An 18618-nucleotide genomic window follows, 5' to 3' on the forward strand; every position below is an offset into this window, starting at 1 on the left:
TGTCAGTGAAAATCCTGTTTGAGGGCAGGCCGGGACTTCATCTTCGTGACAGGACACGAAAGTTTGTTTATATTTCCGTAGATCACCCACTTGGGGATTGTCAGGGGACATACTGTGACGTGCGACGAGAAAATAAGCATATAAGCATATAGAGTGAGTAACAATGAATTTCCCCTTCTCTGTCTATTGTTTGCGTTTGTCTGTCTTTCGGCAGCTGAAGCAGCAAACATTCCGAACTTCTTGAAGATCGCAGTAATTGTGGATCTTCGCATCGGTGCAGATAGTCGTATTTGCATCAATACACGGATCGCCGGGGGCTCTGTCTAAAGTAAAAGGTAAGCATGCACGTGGCAGCTAGGAGCGATCTTTTGAGCGACCACCCTTCAGTCGCTCAAGAGATAGAGGCGGTACAAAGTAGTCTCTCTACCGAAAGGGGCCGCTCAATTAAAAGAGGGACTACTGTACCTTCGGGTGGCAGCGGACAAGCGCGAGTTTCCCTGCACATTCTACTCGCAATTGGCTTGTCTTCGACGCTGCACAATTTGCTCTTCACCGAAGCATTAGTGTGCCGATTGACGCACACGATCGTTCGATTTACGACCCCAGTACCACAAGAAACCGAGCACTAAAAGTTAAACAATTGGCATTCGTATCAATCAATCAATGGTTCCTAAATCATATACCGATTTGGACCATGGACCTATTCTCCACACATAGCATGGCGCCTTGTTGCATAGTCGCATCTCGGGTGGTTTCGGTCGATACCCGTAGCACAATTCCTCGTTCGTTTTGGGGCACACTACGGTTCGACTTTGCCAGACGGTGTTGCACTTGCACGTTCCATAGTCGCGCACTATGACCCAATCGACGCAATCGTTGTGCTCTCCCTCGCACGTACGCGAATTCTCTGGCTTGGGGAGACGGCACACGCGTCCTCTCGGGCACGTAACGTCTCTCCACTGAGTCCCCTCCCGACATCGGCTCGAACACTTGAAAGTTTTAAATTATTATATAATCGGGTTTTACCGTTCGACTTACGGGGGACCATTGTCCGATTTTCCACGAACTGCAGTCTTGCAATTTGCACGGCATCGTGTTCATCGGTTTGTCCTCTTGTCGACAGTTGCCCGACCGGCATTGCACGGAACGTTTGCGGAATCCAACGTCGCACGGCTTACTGCACTAAAAATTTCTCAACTGTTTGACTTTGAAACGAATCCCTTCCGCTCGATGTTTACCCTTCCCCACGACGATGCCTCCCAAGAGCACGGTCCTTTTGTGCACTTTCGCTGTCGGCTCGGCTTTCCCTGGCATCGCGACTCGTTCACTTCCTTCGTTCCTTTCACGCAGACAACGGTACGGTTTTGAAATCCCTCGCCACAGTTTGCACTGCATTCCGACCACGGTTCGTACACCCACGATGCCACTGACTCCTTCACCGGAGTTAGCTTTCGTCGCGGCAGCGTATACTTACACTCTATGCCCAAGTTAGGACCGTGAACGTTAACCTAGTAGGAGATGCAAACCCTTCAACATCGATTGTTGGTTTTATCACATACAAAGAATTCCACTCTTGCGCGTAGAGGCCCATCAGACGTAAATCTATCCAGAATACCGTTTGATTTCCTTTCGCTGCAGTACCGTATGTTGGTTCCGGCAACGACAAATTTGTCACGGCCTTTATAACGCTCCGATAACCAACCCTCATCCACACGAGTATCTAGTTACAGACAGGATAGGCCGTAGAGGAAAAAAAACATTGGCATCGTACCGAGCGTATTATTAGTCGGCCTTAATTGCTTGACGTCAATATTGGTCGCTCCCCTCGGTGCCGAACAGATCCTCCTGTGACCGCTCTGCTTGACGTAGGGTCGAGTAACGGAAACGATCCGACACGTATCGCCCCGTCCTCCGCACACGCCGCATCGATCGACAACGAGCGACGAACCGAGCGCCTTGTCGCAACCGATCGGCTAGGGGGAGAGGGGGAGAACAATGCCTTTAAAACCTACCCTCGAGGGTATGCGCATCGCGTTTAATTCCCTTGCCTCGCATAGTCCACTTATGCAGATGCCGGCGTCTTGTCCTCTTCCGCCGATCCGGCATTCTGTTCCGTCGCGAACCTCTTTGGCGATTACTCTCCTAAACGTCGGCGATCCTTCGGTCTCGCAGCTCAATTGGCACGGGTTTCCTTTGGCTGAAACAAAGAGCGCGATTCGATCGATCGAAGAGAAATTGTCTACGCCGTCTTATTGCATGCCTTCTGTCTTAGACGGCACCCTGTAACGCGGCCACGTCCGATTCTCCTCGCACTGAATTCGTCGAAATGATTTCGATTTGGGCGGGCAATCCTAAACGAATAAGGGAAAAAGAATGCGCATCTTAGACGAGACCAGTTTTGTCCGGAACATTATTTTTATTCACGAATACCGCCATCGCCGCCGACACACGTCAGCGGACGCTGACGGTCTTCCAATTCATACCGATGTGCTGCACAGCTTGTAGCGAGCTCGCGGCCCCGTACAGTAAGCACCTCCGTGGGCGGGCCTGCAATATAATTACGGGATCTCGCTCTCCGGTGGTCGTGCGTCAAGCGAGTCGCGCGGCAAATGATTTGCCGTCATCGTACCTCGGATTGGTGCACGGTCTCTTGGATACGGACACTCCCGTTCCGCAAGTTCGACTGCAGTCGGACCACGATTGCCACTTGCCCCAGCCACCCTCAATAGACGTCGGCTTGTATCGAAGGCATTTTCCTTGAAAACACACCTGAATACGGGGAGGGGAGGGGGGGGAGTCGATAGAGGAAAAAATGCAATAACTGACTATGACACTCCGACCTTATTTGGACTGCAGACGGTGCCGTCTGCGGCCGGAGCGTTCAAGTTGGCTGGGTAACACGACTCCGTAGTCGAGACTGTCCACGATTTGGGCTGACACAATAGTCTGCGGCACGTTTCGGCTGCCTAAGGTTTGTTTGTGGTGGCAACGAATAATTGGAACTAGATCAACGTCGCTTCAAATTCGATTTTACCGTTTGAGCCGTGCAGTGTTTTGACATGTCTCCGCTGGCGAGCCGACACTGTTCATCTGGCGAACTGTATGGCATCGGCTCTGACGGCGGCGCATTAGTCGGGCGGCTGTCACTTTTCATTTCGACTTTATTGTCCAGGCAATTAGCCGTTTTAAGAAAATTTTCCAAGTAGCGTCGACTGCACTCTGACCACAGTTGTCCGTACGCCGGAAAGTGACGCGACCGCTCTGACGACATAATTCCCTCACAGGGCGCGCTGTCATGAATCATTCCCATACTGGAGACGAGATGGTGATCTAGTATCCTCTCTCTGCGTCACGATTTCTTACCTGTGGCCAATTCCGTGCGCGATCGCATAGGCAGTCGCCGACATTCCTTTATCGGCTACTGCTATGCAATTTCTGCCGGGTGTGCAGGCACCCTCGATCGTGGCGTGGCCCTTCAAACTGCAGTCGAGCACCCCGTTTACCGTTTGGCATAAGTTACCCCTAAGTAGGCAAAGAATAGAACCTTTGTTTGCATGTTTGTCGCAAATTTGTGTGCGCGCACCGCACCCCGTAATAAGAACTGCGATGTCGTACTGATTCGTCGAATTAGTTCCCGCCGACAGCTTGGCCGTCCACTTGCAAAATTCTGACAGCACTTCGTGAGCGTTTTCGCTCACGGTGAACTCCTGAAGAGAAAATAAGAATGCCGCCGCGACAGATAAAAAGAATGCCAACGAACGTCGCGATCGAGAAGACTAAGACGAGATACTTGAATATTGATGTTGTGGCCAATCGATGCGTCGCGAAAGAATCCGTTCACCTGCGCCGTAGAAAAAGAATCGTTAGCTCTACGGCATCTGTGTGCGCCGTTCTATGCCCTCGAAATGCGTCACGTGCCAGTGGAAGGGAAAACGGAAACCACACAGTAGAGCAGGTGAGTGGATTCCGTGTTTTCTTTCTCCTTCCTACCCGTGGGTTCTCGCGGACGTACCATATTCATAAGCGTGAGCGCGTATTGTTCCGTTTCCCGACCGTGTTCGTAGGACGTTCGAAAGTCGACGACCACGAGGACTTCGACTGTTCGTTCGCGCACCCAATCGCGCGTCGATCGCTTGAACCGGACTAAAGACAACGCAGCTTGTTTATTCTTCAATCGCACTGAGAGAGAACTAGACGAGGCAATGCTCGACTCCCCGCGGCCACTACCGTTGTCGGCTTGCCCAGATTCTTCGGATTTCCCGACAATATGGCGCTCAAGCATATGCTGATTGGAAGCGATTGCGTTCCGAGGCGGCCTGATAAAGTAACTGACATCTTGAACCCCAAAAAAGCCGCTCTATTGCGCATCGACATATCGATACAAAAAACAGGTATTTAGCGACAGATATAGATACCATGTGTCCATCTGCATTGATCGTCACCGCTACGGAGCTCGCTCGATCCTTACCGTTGACCGTTCCCCGATAAAGAATGTAGTTGCCAGGATACTGGTTAGTCAAGGAGTTTTTGATTAGATGGAGGTGGACGCCGCGGCCGTCGCCGCCAGATTCGTTGATAGTGTAGTCGACGACGTTGTCGTCATCTCCTTCCTGCGGAGAGCGTGACAAGGTCGCGTTCAGATTGTCGATGCGAGGCCCAGTCGTCGTCGTCTCCGCCACCGTAGCTGCGAAGCAGACTTTAGGATTAATTGCCCTTGTAACGGGAAGGAGAATCCTTGTGAATTCACCTGCGACTGCGACGAGCAGAAAGGCGAGCTCGAGCAATACGGACTGCCTAAGAAGCGGCAGCAGCGGCATTGTGGCGTGTCAGTCCGGCGTAGAGGCGAAAGAATCGAAGAAACTGCGCGTCGCGACGGCCTCTCGCGGAATGACGAATGAAGAAGAAAGCAAAGCTTATATAAGAAATGGACGGGAAGGTAGGCATGCCGGAAGCAAGGAGCGCGTGTGGACGCCCGGCCCCGACGACAATTATCATAATCTCTATATCTATGGCGTGCATTATTCGGGCGATTCAAGACGCCGCCGTCGCGGACCGTTTGTACTTTACTTCGTCAATCCTAACGTGATTGACGTGTGTTTCTGTTGACGTTCACACACCGGACTGGGCGAGCGCTGCGCACGGCCTTGTTGGTTCTTCCTGGTTTCTTCCGGTTGCGCCGCGTGTAATATACCAGCTATTGATTGATTTGAGGCGTCGGCTTACTTGTATGCGGGAGGTTTGATGACGTCAATGTGACCCGTCCGTCTCTTCTCTTTTTGAGCATGAACCGACTTATTCGGCCTGCGCGGCGAGTTCAGTCGTTTCTCACATTACGTAATGCCGTTTTATGTCGTCACTACACCGCAGCGTCCTCAGGTAGCAAAAAACCGCACTCGAAGACAAAAACGCACCGAGAAAACGCCGTTTAGCCGCCCCAACGACTCTCGACAGCTTCAAAACAGCTCTACGACACCCAAAACGTCACATTTCAAGCGGAACAGACAAGGGAAAAGGCAAAAAGAAGGAGATATTGTGCCCTCGCTGTGGCTCGCCCATCGACCAATCAGCGTCCTTCTTGAGTGAGCGCGACGTCGCGCCTCCTCCGTCTCTGATCTGACGCGTTTTTAGCCGCGTCATCGCGCTTTTTGCGATGCGCACGTTGCGAGCACATTTTCCTCATCGTCGACGCCGACGCGACGGCGACGAAAGCGAAAACCGAATCGATGACGTCACAAGAAGTCGCTCGCAAACAAAAATCAACACCCAGTCCGCCACCGCCAAAAAAGGTAATTTTTTGACGCATTCATAATTTAATTAATTAATAACACGTCTTAATAATTAGATTTTTGAATATTTGGGTCAGTATGTGATAGGGCAAGAGCACGCGAAAAAAGTTCTCTCTGTGGCCGTTTATAATCATTATAAGCGGCTCGGAGTGATGATGGGTGGCGGGGGAAAGAAGACGAAGAGTCCAGCGTCTAGTGCTAGTGCTCATTATCATAACCCGTGGAAACAGCAGACTTCGTACTGGCCCTCCACTGAAAAAACGAAAGCGTGGGAATCGCCATCAGGTGGGAGAATCAATATCGATTATGTCATCAATCGCTGATAATTTCTTAGAAATTTATTCTCGATCAAATGGCAATTTGTTTAATCCTCTAAATGGGGTTTATCCGACGTCTTCCATTCCGCTTGCTTTGCCTGATGATAAGAAGCAGTCGGACGGTGAAACGAATACGGAAAAGGATTCCGACTCAGGACTGAGAATCGAAAAGAGCAACATACTTCTATTGGGCCCCACAGGATCAGGTCAATAAAATAAATAAATAATAAATAAATATTTTATTTTTTTATAGGAAAGACGCTATTGGCTCAGACGCTGGCACGGTGTCTTGACGTTCCCATAGCGATGTGTGACTGCACCACGTTGACTCAAGCCGGTTACGTGGGAGAAGACGTCGAATCCGTGATTGTGAAATTAGTACAGGTACTAAAAGCTTGATACATGCATGCATGCAACTACCCCTAGCTATTTATATACCATAGGAAGCTGATTACAATATCGAAAAGGCACAAAGAGGCACTTAGATATAAATTCGTTTATATTGTACTAACGTTACGTTTGAACAGGAATCGTTTTTTTGGATGAAGTGGATAAAATTAGCTCCGTTCCTTCCTATGGAACGCGATTGCGTGACGTCGGAGGAGAAGGCGTCCAACAGGTAATAAATAAAATAAAGTTCTATAAATTTTATTTTTTTATTTAGGCTCTGTTAAAAATGATGGAAGGAACGACGGTCAATGTCCCAGATCGCAACGGAAGAAAAGGCCGCGCAGAAGTCATGACCATAGACACGACCAACATCCTATTCATTGCATCGGGAGCGTTCAACGCGCTCGACAAGATCATCGGCCGACGAACGAAAGAAAACGCAAGAACCACGCGCGCGAAGAGAAAAAATAATCTAAAAATTAATTATTCTATATAGCATTTGGGGTTTGGTATTAAAACGTCGTCATCTTCCGATGCCATGGAGACGCTTGGGGGAGATGATAGCAATGACCCGTTTGAAATGCTCGCCTTCAAGTCCAAAGCAAGTCCAAAGGAAGAACTCGAAGCGCGAGATCGACTCTTCGAAATGGTCGAAGCAAAGGATCTAATTGAATTCGGTATAATCCCCGAATTCATTGGTCGTCTTCCCGTCGTGGTAAGTCTCCATTCCTTGGACGAGGAGATGCTGGTGAGAATTCTCAACGAGGGCAAAGGAGCTCTCATTCCCCAATTCAAAGCACTTTTTGCATTAGATAACGTAAGAGTCTTATATTAGGAATTAGGCTATAACTCTTCATCTAGGTTGAACTTCTTTTTACTGATGATTCGCTGAAGGATATCGCTCGACAAGCAATGGAAAAGCAAACAGGCGCCAGAGGCCTTCGATCAATCATGGTACGTATTTTATATAATTAATTAATTTAATATGGGATCTTACGTAGGAGAAATTGCTTCTGGATCCCATGTTCGAGGTCCCCGGTTCGGATATTCGTTGCGTTTGCGTCGACGAAGAGGTAGCGAAGGGAAAGAAGGCTCCAGAGTACGTGTACGAGACCAAAGAGGAGTCAAGTGAGGGGGCAACTCAAGCCAATCGGGCCTCAGGTTCTGTATAGAATAGCGCCGTACCATTTCCGGGGGAGGGGGCAAAGTGCATTTAGAGAGAAATATCCTTATATCGATTATCAACCAGGGGTGCGAATTCAAAAAAAATCCTCAGCTACTATATATAATCCTCTCGAAGAATTACGTCTTTTTGTCGCCGCCGCCGCCGCCGCCGCCGCCGCCGCCGCCGCCGCCGCCGCCGCCGCTTATCGACGATTCCTTCACGACGCCAACGCCGCTTATCGACGATTCCTTCATGACGCCAACGCCGCCGCCTAATCGTCGAAAATTCATAGAAGCTGCCGTTTGCCACGCATTCGCCTTCAAGTCCAACCACTCCACGCTATTCAAATACGAAGTCCCGTCGAACCCCCCAACAGCGTACAACTTCCCGTTCACAACGCCCAATCCGACTCCGCTCCGTCGCGAGAGCATCGACGCAATAGGCGACCAGTGTCCCGTCCGCGGATCGAATCTCTCGACCGTATTCAACTCGGATAGCTCGTCGCGACCGCCGACGGCATAGAGGCAATTCTCCAGCGCGGCGACGCCGAGATGCTTTCGTCGCGTCGTCATGACGGGCGCCGGAGTCCATTGGTTTAATTGCTGTTCGTATTGTTCGACGCTGCTCAACGGCGACGTTCCGTCCGAGCCGCCGACCGCGTAGAGCCGATTGGACATGATTGTGACGGCGACGCCGAGACGACGCGCGTTCATTGGCTGTATTCGATCCCATTTTTGTAGCGTTGGGTTGTAACGCTCAACAATGTTCAAACAACTTACGCCGTCCTGAAAAAAAAACGATAAAGTAAGAATTAGAAAAAGTGACCTTCCTACCATGGTATTCTGCCCGAGTAAACGCCCACCCCCCTCTAACAAAGTACATAGGGAGAGGAGACGGACTCTAGTCATATGATCTACAGTCTTTCAGGGGCCCGTACTCAATAACGCCTAACAAAATTTTTGTGAAGTACTAACTAGAGGGTAGGTGATTACACTGCGTTACAAAGTCATAGCAAGCGCCCATGGGCGTTTTTACTCGGCCAGAATACTATATATATATATATATATATATACTCCTCTAGTTTATAGGAGAATCATTGTTCTTAGATTAGTTCTCACCTGTCCGCCAACGGCATAGATGAGCCCGTCCAAGACGGCAACCCCAACGCTCGTACGACATGCACTCGTCGCCGGAACATCGGCGAACCAAGCATTGACCTTGGAATCATACCGTTCGACGCTGCTCAAATAAGAAACGCCGTCGTGTCCGCCGACCGCATACAAATCCCCGCCACTCCCATCCAAATCCTCCGAAGGAGAAAGCACAGCAACTCCAACCCCACACCGTTGTTTCGTCATGGGCGCAACGACCGTCCAAACATCAGTCACGGGATCGTACTTTTCCACGGTATTGACGGCGTCGCCGGAACACCATCCGCCGACGGCGTACATCACCTGATCCCGTCGCACGGAAACGCGTTGCCGTCGAACGACAGCTTTTATACGGGGACTATAGTCCGGCCCCATGAGATGAAAATTCTTCGCCTCGTCGACGAGATCGCGACATACGTCGTCGGCTCGCACGAGACGTTCGCCGGAGACGGTGCCGACGAGAAATGCGGGCGTTAAAAGAGAGAAGCGCACGTGTTCCATGACGACGGCGACGTCGCGTCGTCGCGTCGTTTCGTCGTGTTTTATCCAGCGCAAGGCGACGTTCCACACGACTTCTTCCGATTTGGTGTCGAGTTCGTCGCTGGCGAGTAGATGAGCGAGATGGTCGGCGCTGAGCGCGAGAAATTCGTCGCTTTCGGCGACTTGATCGAAGTGTTGACGAGCGAAGCGATCGGCGGTTTTTCTAAGGTCCGGGCAGTTGTAGCGTTCGGCAAAATGACTGATACCGAGACAATTGGTCGCGTCGAGCTGATCGGCGAGAAATTCGCAACAGACATCGACGACGCTCTGCAATTGCAGCAGACGCGCGACGCTGAGCAGCGACTGGACGTTCTCCTCGTTCACGTCGACTTTCGCCGTGTAGGCGAAGTCGACGAGACGTTCGACTGCGTCCGGGCTCACGTCACGCAAGGTAACGCGCGATTGACGACTCTCCGACAGTTCGCCGGTGAACATCGCTTGGAAATAGGGGCTCGACGCGGCGAGAACGAGTCGATGGGCGACGATTTCGCGATCGGCGACGACAAGAACGACGTCGCAGAGATCGTTTCGGGTTCGTAGTGAGGCGATTACTTCGAGGACTTGGTGGGCGTGTGACGAATCGGTGTGCTGGAGCGAAGCCATTGTCGATGGCGGGTAGGAATCGGGTGGAATGGGCGTAGGCCGCGATGTTTGGCCTGCCATCGGGCTTTGGGAGAGAGGGGAGGGGAAAAGAAAGGAGAAATCGATCGAAACAACGTTGATATCAAGAAATTCCGGATATTAAATAATTTGTTGATTGCATATACACAATGTATCGATTCGGCGTGACAGTGTGTAATTTTAATTTTTTAGAATCACCACAATGAAGATAAAATTCAAAGGCGGCTTCTTGACACATCGTTTAGGTGTGAGAAAACTGTACTCAGAGTGTCTTTCTAGATCCGTGACGTCACTACACCAATGAATAGTAAAGCTCCTCGGCAAAGAAAACATCCCAGATTTTAATTGTAGCCGGAGGAGGTCGGTCATTTGACGTCATTTGACTGGTTAGACCCTGACCTCTTTTCCACCGGATCTCTATGACCACTTCCTCTACTAACCATGTATATCCCGGAGGCCTTGCATTCATTGTGTGACTGAACTTCTGGTCTGAAGATGTCTACCGCTAGAGCCGTCAGAACTTGGACTGCTCGTCGATCAAATAAAATTTTTGACAAACTTGCGATAGACACAGTCGACGCGCCAAAAACAGACGGAAAAGGGGGTCAACTGGCCTACGAGATCTTCGACATCAACGACGACGTGGCGAAGCGAGCTCTCGAAACAAAGTTCATTCAAGGCATCAAGACCGGTCGGCTCGATCCCACCGAATACGGAGGATACACAGTACAGGACGCCATCTATTGTTATCACGGTAGGGTAGGTGATAGTTGAGTGGGAGGAAGGAGGAAGAGGAGGCCGGAGGAGGAGGAAGCTCAATCTGATATGATTTTTTAGGCACGGAAAATTTGGAGACGCTTGAAAAGAAAGCTCGTAGCGAAGGCCTACCGGATTTGGAATCGTTTGCGAGTCTCAAAGCCGAAGTGATTCCCCCCGCCGTCTAATACTAATACGCGTACGTCATAGGGTTATTCGATTAGGGGTACAAAGACTACGCCGCCAGCATGTTCCACGATTGGCATATAAATAATCCCAGAGGGATCGATCTCGGCGAGGCGGCGAGCAATTATTTGCACTTCAGTCGAAGCGTTCTGCATGGTTTTCCGCCCTACTACATGATCATTGCCATGCTGCCCTGCGATATGTTGTGGGAGTGGCTTGGGCAGCAGCTGAAGGGATACGTTTCGGACGCAAACGTTTATTCGTTTTGGATTGAAGGCAATCTTCCAGGCAGCACGTCGTGGGAAGATTTTGTCGATGGTCATACTCGAAAGTAAAGTTAAACACATGTGCGTGCTTTGTATTGATCAGACGTATTTCTTAGGTATGATAAAGAAATTGCCAATCAGATATTCAGAATTGCAATGATCAGTGAGCTCAATTTCTTCAGGTCTGGATGTGGAGAGAAGCTTGAACCTGTGCCAAAAATGCCGGAACCCCCTTCCGCATGCTAAGATTGAAGGATGTGACCGTAACTTTGATTTTATGTGTATGTGTTGATTGCGCGTGATGCTGTACTTGTATACGGGAACCCTCCATACTCCAGTCATGTCGGACAAAAAGGTTCGTCTCCTCTGCCTGCACGGATATCGCCAGAGCGATACGACATTTCGCGAAAAGATAGGATCGTTTCGGAAGGGACTACGTAAGCTTATCGACCCCGTTTTCATATCGGCGCCCCATAAAATCGGCGACGAAGATCCGCCTCAATTTGGCTGGTGGTTTTCCTCTTTGGATAAAACCTATCGAGCTTCGGAGGAATCCGACGTCGATACGGGCTTTTCCGAGTCCATCGACGTCGTCAGGGAAACGCTGCAGCGTCGAGGGCCCTTCGACGGGGTGCTCGCCTTTAGTCAAGGCGCTTCGCTGCTATCCGTCATCTGTTCTATGCACGACAAAGAGCCGGAAAAATTCCCGTTTAAATTTGCTATTTTTATTTCCGGTTTCAAATCTCGCTCGCGCAGACACGCCCACTTCTACGATTCACTGATATCCTGTCCTTCATTGCACGTGTACGGCGATACGGACGCCGTGATACCAAAAAAGTGGAGTGAAGAATTAGCCAAAGGCTTTGTGACTGCACAAACTCATTGCCACGTCGGTGGCCACTACTTACCAGCAACTGCTTCCGATCGTTCAGTGTACTCAACTTTTATAAGTCAATTTATTAGCTGAATTCGTGACTATTTAATTATGTATTCACGTGGTCACGTGCGATGTCTACCACGTCACCTGCACGAGAATTCGATGGAGTGGTCGCCGTACCACATCGGCAAAGGTACTATACGGCCATATGTGATTGTTTTAGGACATTTACTCTAGATGGATCGGACGGGAGAGAGCAATACCAAAGCTCGAAGCCTCCCCGAAGCCATCGCTCTCCTACGCGTCGATCCCTCGCTCTAGCCGGTCCCCACGCTTACGTGCAGCCTCGCCAGAGCGTCACCGGCATTCGATCGCTACCCATAGCCCCCCTCCAAGGCTCGGGCATGACGCCACGGGACAAGAGCGTCGAGCGACGCGACGCGAGCACGAAATCGCACGAAGAAGTCGATCCAAGGCAGCGACACCATGAGTTCATACAAAAAAGGCTGTCTTCTACGTCAACGTATACATCGAATGCGTATTCGACCGGCAAAGGTTTTAAAAACATGGAGATGTGCCTATCTATTTTTCTAGACTTCTTTAGGTGATAAGGTCGTGTTTGCGGAGTCTCCTTCTGTTCCGGGAGTTCCGGTTGTCTATCGCTTGCCTGAGGATAAGCAAGAGAATCCTGAGATTTTGAATTTGAGCAGGTGCGGCGGTAGAAAATTTAAATTTGCTTTTTTTTGAGTCTCTTCCCTTTAGACGTCAGTTGAGTGTTTGTCCGATTTTGGAAGGGGAGATTCAGCTCAAATTGCTCAACTTTCAGCACAACATGATAACTCGAATTCAGCATTTGAGTTGTTTGAGAAATTTAATCTTTTTGGATCTTTACGACAATCTAATCGAGGAAATTTCCGGCTTGAGTTCGTTGACGTCACTTCGCATATTGTTGCTAGGAAAGAACAGGTTCAATATATCAAATAAATAAAAAGAAACTATTAATTCTCGATTCAGAATTTCAAAAATTTCAAATCTTGATAAACTCGTAAAACTCGACGTCCTAGATCTCCAAAGCAACAAGGTACACATGATATCTTTAACTTTAAACTCATTTATTTTATAGATTCGTTTTATTGAAAATCTCGTCCAACTACCTCTATTGCGAATAGTCGATTTATCCGGAAATCAAATCGCGTCCATGGAGAATCTCGCCGGTATGGACTCCTTAGAAGAATTAAATCTGAATCGAAACGTCATAACGGAAGTCGTAAGTCGCACGTGCCACTTCCTCTAGAGATAAAACGCTATGCACGCGTCTTTTAGTTTGATATCGATACTCTTCCAAAAATTAAGAAATTATGCCTGGGTTCTAACCGAATTCAAACGTACGTTCGCAAACCTTTTTTTTGATTTTTTAAAATTATTGTATCATCAGTTTTGATGCGGTGCGTTGTTTATCTGGCGCTCCATCGACTCTCGTCGAATTGACCCTTGAACCGAATCCACTTTGCGAAGATCCGTCCTATAAGTTTCTAGTGCTCGAGAGCGTGCGTTCGCTGAAGCTCTTTGACGCGAAGAGAGTCACGGTAGGACAGCACGTGGATTTATTTATTTATTTATTTATTATTTCAAGGATGACGAATACCGCGTGGCGTCGATTGTGCTCAAGAAAACCGAAGAGAAAAAGAGAGAAGAGGAACGTATGGACGCTCTCAAGGTAATTTATTAGAAAACGAATTAATGTTTCAGACTTGCAGCGTTGGTATTTATATATTAGGAAAGACGACGAGTAGCTATAAGTAATGCCGAACGAAAATGGAAAGCGCAGCAGAGCCGCGGCGCTTTCTGGTCTAAACCTCGCCGACAGGAAAGACCAAACTCAGGAAAAGGCAGTCAAGGAAACAGGTAAAATATATAAACACAATCCAGACCAAGACTTTAGACAAAACTCCGTCTAGTCGCCCTTCAAGCGCTTCAGGCCAACGTCCTCCTCGCCCCGTTACTCAACCGGCTTCTCGTAGCCAGTCCCAAATAGGAAACCGGTAGGTCTTTTTCTAGGAGGTTGAGGCGACGTTTTAGTGACTTTCTAGTGGCAGTGAGGGTTCTCTTTTTTATTTTACCGAGCTCGAAGGGAATCGGCTTTCGTTCTATGGCATCGAGTCGCTTCAGGATTTGGAGAAGAATTGGGGCTCTCAAGCTGTTGCTGGAGTGACGACAATCGCTTTCAATTTCGTTTATTTTGACGATATCGCGTCGAATTTGTATAAAATAAGGGCGAGGTTTCCTGGATTAGCGGTAAATATTTCATTACAAGTGTGCGTTTTTACAGGCAATTTTTTCTGGCTAGAATTTGGTTTTTCAGAATACGGGTCTGGAGAGTTTTCAGCAGCTGAATGCTCTAAATTGCCTTCGCCGACTCGAGAGCATAGTCATAGAACCGGAAGGAAATCCCGTCGTGGAATTTCAACTTTGGAAATCGTATCTCCTCTTCCGTCTTTCTCATTTAGGCATAAGACAGATCAACGGCCAAGAGGTAGTACACATTTATCAATTTATCCTTATTACTGTGTTCTAAGGTAACGGCTAGTGAAGTCGTTAGCGCAGAGAAGCTCTTCGGAAATCTATCTCACATCAGCACGGCTAAATTGCCTCAAAGTCGACTCCTATCTTTGCTAAACGACGCACGGTACTAAAACGGTGTTTTAAAGAAGAAACGGCACCGATTTGAACTCTGTATACATAGACGAAAGCAAGTTTTGCACGCAGCATCGATTGACGGCGGAAACGACGCCAGTTCCAGGCGCTGGTCATTGATCAGCGCCGAACTGAAACGCAGGTAAGAATACAGTATAAATACACCTGTATTTGCTATTGATTCTCCTCAGTCACGGCCCATCAGTTGAAGCAATAGGAAAAGCGGGCCTACAGTATCACCACTCAGAAACGTCGCAGAAGAAAACCCAGGTACGATATTAATTAAACAACAATCTTTATTGAATCTCCCCCCACCCCACCCCACCCCCAAGACATTCAACGAATATTCCGAATTAGCCGAAAAGGCAATAACCAAACTCAAATCCGATTCCCTACTAATCAACAAACTAAGACAACGCTTTGAACAACAATGGCCCCAAATGGTCAAAAAGATGACCGATTCGGCGCTGAACGATATGAGAAGCTTACATGCATACATGCAACATAGTCTCAATAGCGTATCTACTATGCACTGACTATTATTATGTATCTATTGATTCCGCCTCTGCGCGATTCTTTGAGTCGTCCGCAATGACGTAACATCGTCAGAATCGACTTTCCGTTGCTATCCAATTTGAGTTTTTGCCCCATTTGACGAATGTCGTCGTCCGTGAAAAAGTGCTGGCCCGCCGTATCGTCGTTTTCCGCGTTTCGAAACGATTCGAAGCGTTTCATGGCCTGCGTGCCCAATTTCGATCTCGGCATCGACATGATTTTGTATTTCTCCTCGAGAATTCGATGCAATTCGTCGACGCCCGTATTCACCTGCTCATACGTCATTCTCTTCTTGATGTATCTAATAAGAGAGAATGAAAGTTTCCATGGAAACAGAAAATCTTACGTACGTTGGAATCAAGTCAAATTCGTTGATAGTCAGATACGGGATTTTTGGAATAGTTAACGATTTTTTAGACGTTTTTCTTTTCAATTCGACCACCGCCTCCTTGGCTTCGACACGAGAGGGAGGAGGCTTCGTTCGATGATGTCGAGGTGGGCTACCAACGGGTATAGGCAGCCTGGTAATCGATCAATACATATACAGCGCTAATTAGTATTTAATTATTTACTTTGACGGTGTTGTGTAGACTTTTTGTTTGGGTTTGACTGGCTGCTGAAATCCGGGAAGATGAGTCGGTAGATGGGTGTTCATGTGAGATAATTGCGTTTCGAAGTCGTTCGTCATCTCTACTAATGCCTAAGGGGTGAGGATAAGGGACCAGGTCTTCGATTAGTGCGCGTGGCTTACCGCGAGTTTTTTTAGAGATTCTTTGCGTCGAGCGTTTTGCGCCTCTAATTCGTCCAGGATCTGATGGTTTTCTGCGAGTTCGTCGGCTATTTGTCGCAATTCGTCGCGACATTCGGCGGAATCGGCTAGACGATTTTCCAAATGCGATCGTTTCTTTGTCTAACGCAAAGGTACGCCTACTTGCGCCTCGAAGAGCAATCAGTTGCTTGATTCGCTCGACTTTTGACGCAAAGTACTCTTCCAAAAGTGTCAAATCTCCTTTCGTTTCTTCCATGTCAAGCGTTGAGACGTCCCGGACATCACGTGAGTCTACGACCATGCCGACCGTCTTTCTCCTCGACTGCTCGCTTTCCATGCTCCAAACAACGTCCGTCGACGACGCGGCGACGACACCTAGCCATCGAAGGCCTCCAAACGATCATCCGTCACATGGGCGCTCACTTCCAAATGGAATTCAGCGCTCTCCTCGCCTTCTCCTCATCCGTCGAGCCTCTCGTCTCGTGGACACGTGACTACACGTCCATCGAATCACGTCTCGCCGTTCCAATCGCCATGGGCGACCGAACCGACGTAGCGCGAGCAATCCAATTCGCAATCGACTACGTCGTCGCCGAATGGGGCACCGTATCGCCGCCATGCCAAATCGTCGTCGTCGCCGATAGCCCATCGATCGACGCGGCTACGGCCGATTTCGCGATTCCTTTTCCATGCAAACTTCACGTTCTCCTTCTCGCTTCGCCGGACGAAGTCGAATCGATCGACAAAACGAGCGCGCGCCTGTGCAATCCGCTCGGTTCCCTATTCATTCATTGTCCCAATGGCGCGCTTAGTTTCCAGTCGAGCTCCGATATGTTTCGGCGTCTCGTCGACGCTCATTTCGTTCCGGCGAATTGTGTTGCGGCGCGCTCAAATCAAAAATCTGCCAATTTCCGAGTTCTCCGCCCCCCCCCCCCCCCCCCCCCGTGCATGTCTCGACATCTCGTACTCGAAATTAAAGTCAATGAGAAGTCGCTTGAGGCTTCGGTTACCGTGGAAAGCGGTCGAAAGTCAAATCCCTCTTCAGCGACGGAACGCACGGACTCGGAATTAAACAGGAGAGACCAGACAGCAGCGGTCTGATTGGATCAGAGAAAATCGACTATGGAAAGTCGCCATCATTTCGAATTTTGCTACACGGATAGATAGTCCTATACTCTACTATCCGTGGTCAGTATGGAGAGTTTCCGTATACACGTGTATCGCGCGCAATCAACACATAATAACACAAGCACAGTCACAAGCACACACATACAATCAAAGTTACAGTCACAGAAATAGCGCGCGTTCGTTTTCATTCAATCCTCAGCGGGATGCCGGAGGGGGCGGCAATTTTGGCACAGGTGCAAGCTCCTCTCCACATGCAGACCTGAAGAAATTGAGCTCACTGATCATTCCAATTCTGAATATCTGATTGGCAATGTCTCTATCATACCTAAGAAATACCGGTACATCTGATTGATACAAAGCACGCACATATTTTAGCTTTACTTATCAGTATGATCATCAACAAAATCTTCCCACGACGTGCTGCCTGGAAGATTGCCTTCAATCCAAAACGAATAAACGTTTGTAGCTGAGATGTCTCCCTCCAGCTGCTTCCCAAGCCACTCCCACAACATATCGCACGGCAGCATGGCAATGATCATGTAGTAGGGCGGAAAATCGCGCAGAACGCTGTGACCGAAGTCCAAATAATTTTTTGCCGCCTCGCCGAGATCGATCCCTGCGGGACTATTTATATGCCAATCTTGGAACATGATGTCGGTATATTCTTTGTAGCTCTAATCGAATAGCCTGACGTGCCCATTATTATTATTAGATGGCGAAGAAATTACTTCGGCTTTGAGACTCGCAAAGCATTCCAAATCCTTCAGTCCTTCCTTAGCAGCTTTCTGTTCAAGAATTCTCAAATTTTTCGTGCCTAAACAACAATCATATCATGCAGATTGAGCCTACTCTTCCTCCTCCTCTCCCCCAGCTCCCTGGCTTCCACTCAACTGTGCCAACAATAGATGGCATCCTGTACTGTGTATCCTCCGTATTGGGTGGGATCAAGCAGCCCGGTCTTGATGCCTTGGATAAACTTCGTATCAAGAGCCAGGTTCGCCACGTCGATGTTGGCGTCAAAGAGCTCGTAGGCTAGTTCACCCCCTTTTCCGCCTTTTTTTGGCGCGCGGGCTCTTTTTTTCGCAAGTTTATCAAAAACTTTATTTGATCGACGAGCAGTCCAATTTCTGACAGTTTTAGTGGCAGACATCTTCAGACAGACCAGAAGCTCAGTCAGTCAGACAATGCAAGGCCTCCGGAATAACTGACATTTTATAGTCAGTAGAGGAAATGATCGGAGATCCGACGGAAAAAAGAGGTCAGAGGTTAAGTCAACTAGTCGAGTAATGACGTATTGACGTCACGATGCCGTTTTTAGCTGTATAAAACCAACAAACAAGGCTTCTTTTTCCGCCCAGTCATGTGTGGGTCCTGTGGCCTGGAGCCCTTTCTCCCTGGGAGCTTGCGGCGGGTCCTT

General features: G+C 48.8%; 8 protein-coding genes across 9 annotated transcripts; 4 read left to right on the forward strand and 4 right to left on the reverse strand.

The window, feature by feature from the left end:
* Window positions 1–46: 46 nt before the first annotated feature.
* Window positions 47–4877, reverse strand: LOC136192476 (A disintegrin and metalloproteinase with thrombospondin motifs 6-like). The gene is made up of 20 exons (XM_065981104.1): window positions 4748–4877; window positions 4416–4684; window positions 4228–4357; window positions 4013–4143; window positions 3761–3841; window positions 3589–3707; window positions 3364–3522; window positions 3035–3311; window positions 2841–2966; window positions 2630–2769; window positions 2484–2547; window positions 2261–2351; window positions 2049–2197; window positions 1772–1973; window positions 1560–1720; window positions 1239–1508; window positions 1039–1182; window positions 684–989; window positions 466–625; window positions 47–323 (listed from the first exon to the last, which is right to left on the reverse strand). Exons 1-20 carry the CDS (start codon window positions 4815–4817, stop codon window positions 184–186), a joined length of 3189 nt encoding a protein of 1062 aa, XP_065837176.1. The 5' UTR covers window positions 4818–4877; the 3' UTR covers window positions 47–183.
* LOC136192482 (ATP-dependent Clp protease ATP-binding subunit clpX-like, mitochondrial) lies at window positions 4685–10280 on the forward strand. The gene is made up of 13 exons (XM_065981113.1): window positions 4685–5376; window positions 5430–5579; window positions 5629–5786; window positions 5843–6071; window positions 6121–6309; window positions 6357–6487; window positions 6547–6580; window positions 6631–6722; window positions 6768–6932; window positions 6990–7310; window positions 7355–7447; window positions 7495–8462; window positions 8765–10280. Exons 1-12 carry the CDS (start codon window positions 5283–5285, stop codon window positions 7663–7665), a joined length of 1827 nt encoding a protein of 608 aa, XP_065837185.1. The 5' UTR covers window positions 4685–5282; the 3' UTR covers window positions 7666–8462; window positions 8765–10280.
* Window positions 7709–10085, reverse strand: LOC136192481 (kelch-like protein diablo). The gene is made up of 2 exons (XM_065981112.1): window positions 8777–10085; window positions 7709–8443 (listed from the first exon to the last, which is right to left on the reverse strand). The coding sequence occupies exons 1-2, from the start codon at window positions 10010–10012 to the stop codon at window positions 7796–7798; spliced, it is 1884 nt and encodes a 627-aa protein (XP_065837184.1). The 5' UTR covers window positions 10013–10085; the 3' UTR covers window positions 7709–7795.
* Window positions 10281–10432: 152 nt separating the features above from the next.
* On the forward strand, window positions 10433–11515 carry LOC136192497 (uncharacterized). The gene is made up of 4 exons (XM_065981132.1): window positions 10433–10724; window positions 10808–10893; window positions 10951–11243; window positions 11295–11515. The coding sequence occupies exons 1-4, from the start codon at window positions 10466–10468 to the stop codon at window positions 11422–11424; spliced, it is 768 nt and encodes a 255-aa protein (XP_065837204.1). The 5' UTR covers window positions 10433–10465; the 3' UTR covers window positions 11425–11515.
* LOC136192502 (esterase OVCA2-like) lies at window positions 11480–12195 on the forward strand. Its single transcript, XM_065981136.1, has one exon. It carries the CDS (start codon window positions 11480–11482, stop codon window positions 12143–12145), a length of 666 nt encoding a protein of 221 aa, XP_065837208.1. The 3' UTR covers window positions 12146–12195.
* A 5-nt stretch (window positions 12196–12200) lies between these two features.
* Window positions 12201–15286, forward strand: LOC136192477 (leucine-rich repeat-containing protein 49-like). Of its 2 annotated transcripts, none has more exons than XM_065981105.1 (17): window positions 12201–12248; window positions 12293–12610; window positions 12660–12765; window positions 12818–13021; window positions 13070–13136; window positions 13179–13322; window positions 13379–13440; window positions 13491–13641; window positions 13689–13772; window positions 13833–13960; window positions 14014–14097; window positions 14146–14350; window positions 14403–14588; window positions 14632–14741; window positions 14799–14891; window positions 14941–15019; window positions 15082–15286. In XM_065981105.1, the coding sequence occupies exons 1-17, from the start codon at window positions 12218–12220 to the stop codon at window positions 15283–15285; spliced, it is 2256 nt and encodes a 751-aa protein (XP_065837177.1). In that variant the 5' UTR covers window positions 12201–12217; the 3' UTR covers window position 15286. The 2 variants fall into 2 exon arrangements, with proteins under 2 accessions (XP_065837177.1, XP_065837178.1); XM_065981106.1 differs by having other exon boundaries at window positions 14152–14350.
* On the reverse strand, window positions 15082–16471 carry LOC136192494 (spindle and kinetochore-associated protein 1-like). Its single transcript, XM_065981128.1, has 5 exons — window positions 16236–16471; window positions 16056–16180; window positions 15877–16004; window positions 15655–15825; window positions 15082–15605 (listed from the first exon to the last, which is right to left on the reverse strand). Exons 1-5 carry the CDS (start codon window positions 16408–16410, stop codon window positions 15275–15277), a joined length of 930 nt encoding a protein of 309 aa, XP_065837200.1. The 5' UTR covers window positions 16411–16471; the 3' UTR covers window positions 15082–15274.
* Window positions 16472–17198: 727 nt separating this feature from the next.
* Window positions 17199–18518, reverse strand: LOC136192498 (uncharacterized). Its single transcript, XM_065981133.1, has 4 exons — window positions 18093–18518; window positions 17930–18015; window positions 17583–17875; window positions 17199–17526 (listed from the first exon to the last, which is right to left on the reverse strand). Exons 1-4 carry the CDS (start codon window positions 18349–18351, stop codon window positions 17397–17399), a joined length of 768 nt encoding a protein of 255 aa, XP_065837205.1. The 5' UTR covers window positions 18352–18518; the 3' UTR covers window positions 17199–17396.
* Between the last annotated feature and the right edge of the window lie 100 nt (window positions 18519–18618).

The sequence above is a fragment of the Oscarella lobularis genome, chromosome 10, assembly GCF_947507565.1.
Source record: "Oscarella lobularis chromosome 10, ooOscLobu1.1, whole genome shotgun sequence".
NCBI lineage: Eukaryota > Metazoa > Porifera > Homoscleromorpha > Homosclerophorida > Oscarellidae > Oscarella > Oscarella lobularis.

Bases quoted from the DNA above. Each gene is read 5' to 3' on its own strand.
- LOC136192476 (XM_065981104.1), bottom strand. From the start codon at position 4,817: ATGCCGCTGCTGCCGCTTCTTAGGCAGTCCGTATTGCTCGAGCTCGCC. The intron at 4,685-4,747 runs GTGAATTCACAA...TCTGCTTCGCAG, and splicing joins TCTGCTCGTCGCAGTCGCAG to CTACGGTGGCGGAGACGACG. The intron at 1,183-1,238 runs GTAAACATCGAG...AGAAATTTTTAG, and splicing joins AGGCATCGTCGTGGGGAAGG to TGCAGTAAGCCGTGCGACGT.
- LOC136192482 (XM_065981113.1), top strand. From the start codon at position 5,283: ATGAACCGACTTATTCGGCCTGCGCGGCGAGTTCAGTCGTTTCTCACA. The intron at 6,488-6,546 runs GTACTAAAAGCT...TATATACCATAG, and splicing joins TGATTGTGAAATTAGTACAG to GAAGCTGATTACAATATCGA. The intron at 7,311-7,354 runs GTAAGAGTCTTA...CTCTTCATCTAG, and splicing joins CACTTTTTGCATTAGATAAC to GTTGAACTTCTTTTTACTGA.
- LOC136192481 (XM_065981112.1), bottom strand. From the start codon at position 10,012: ATGGCAGGCCAAACATCGCGGCCTACGCCCATTCCACCCGATTCCTAC. The intron at 8,444-8,776 runs GTGAGAACTAAT...TTTTTTTTTCAG, and splicing joins TCTATGCCGTTGGCGGACAG to GACGGCGTAAGTTGTTTGAA.
- LOC136192497 (XM_065981132.1), top strand. From the start codon at position 10,466: ATGTCTACCGCTAGAGCCGTCAGAACTTGGACTGCTCGTCGATCAAAT. The intron at 10,894-10,950 runs GTGATTCCCCCC...TTATTCGATTAG, and splicing joins TTGCGAGTCTCAAAGCCGAA to GGGTACAAAGACTACGCCGC. The intron at 11,244-11,294 runs GTAAAGTTAAAC...CGTATTTCTTAG, and splicing joins GTCGATGGTCATACTCGAAA to GTATGATAAAGAAATTGCCA.
- LOC136192502 (XM_065981136.1), top strand. From the start codon at position 11,480: ATGCTGTACTTGTATACGGGAACCCTCCATACTCCAGTCATGTCGGAC.
- LOC136192477 (XM_065981105.1), top strand. From the start codon at position 12,218: ATGGAGTGGTCGCCGTACCACATCGGCAAAG. The intron at 14,098-14,145 runs GTAGGTCTTTTT...GTGACTTTCTAG, and splicing joins CAGTCCCAAATAGGAAACCG to TGGCAGTGAGGGTTCTCTTT. The intron at 15,020-15,081 runs GTACGATATTAA...CCCACCCCCAAG, and splicing joins CGTCGCAGAAGAAAACCCAG to ACATTCAACGAATATTCCGA.
- LOC136192494 (XM_065981128.1), bottom strand. From the start codon at position 16,410: ATGGAAAGCGAGCAGTCGAGGAGAAAGACGGTCGGCATGGTCGTAGAC. The intron at 16,005-16,055 runs GTAAGCCACGCG...CTCACCCCTTAG, and splicing joins AATCTCTAAAAAAACTCGCG to GCATTAGTAGAGATGACGAA. The intron at 15,606-15,654 runs GTACGTAAGATT...CTCTCTTATTAG, and splicing joins GAATTTGACTTGATTCCAAC to ATACATCAAGAAGAGAATGA.
- LOC136192498 (XM_065981133.1), bottom strand. From the start codon at position 18,351: ATGTCTGCCACTAAAACTGTCAGAAATTGGACTGCTCGTCGATCAAAT. The intron at 17,876-17,929 runs GTAATTTCTTCG...CTATTCGATTAG, and splicing joins TTGCGAGTCTCAAAGCCGAA to AGCTACAAAGAATATACCGA. The intron at 17,527-17,582 runs GTAAAGCTAAAA...GGTATTTCTTAG, and splicing joins GTTGATGATCATACTGATAA to GTATGATAGAGACATTGCCA.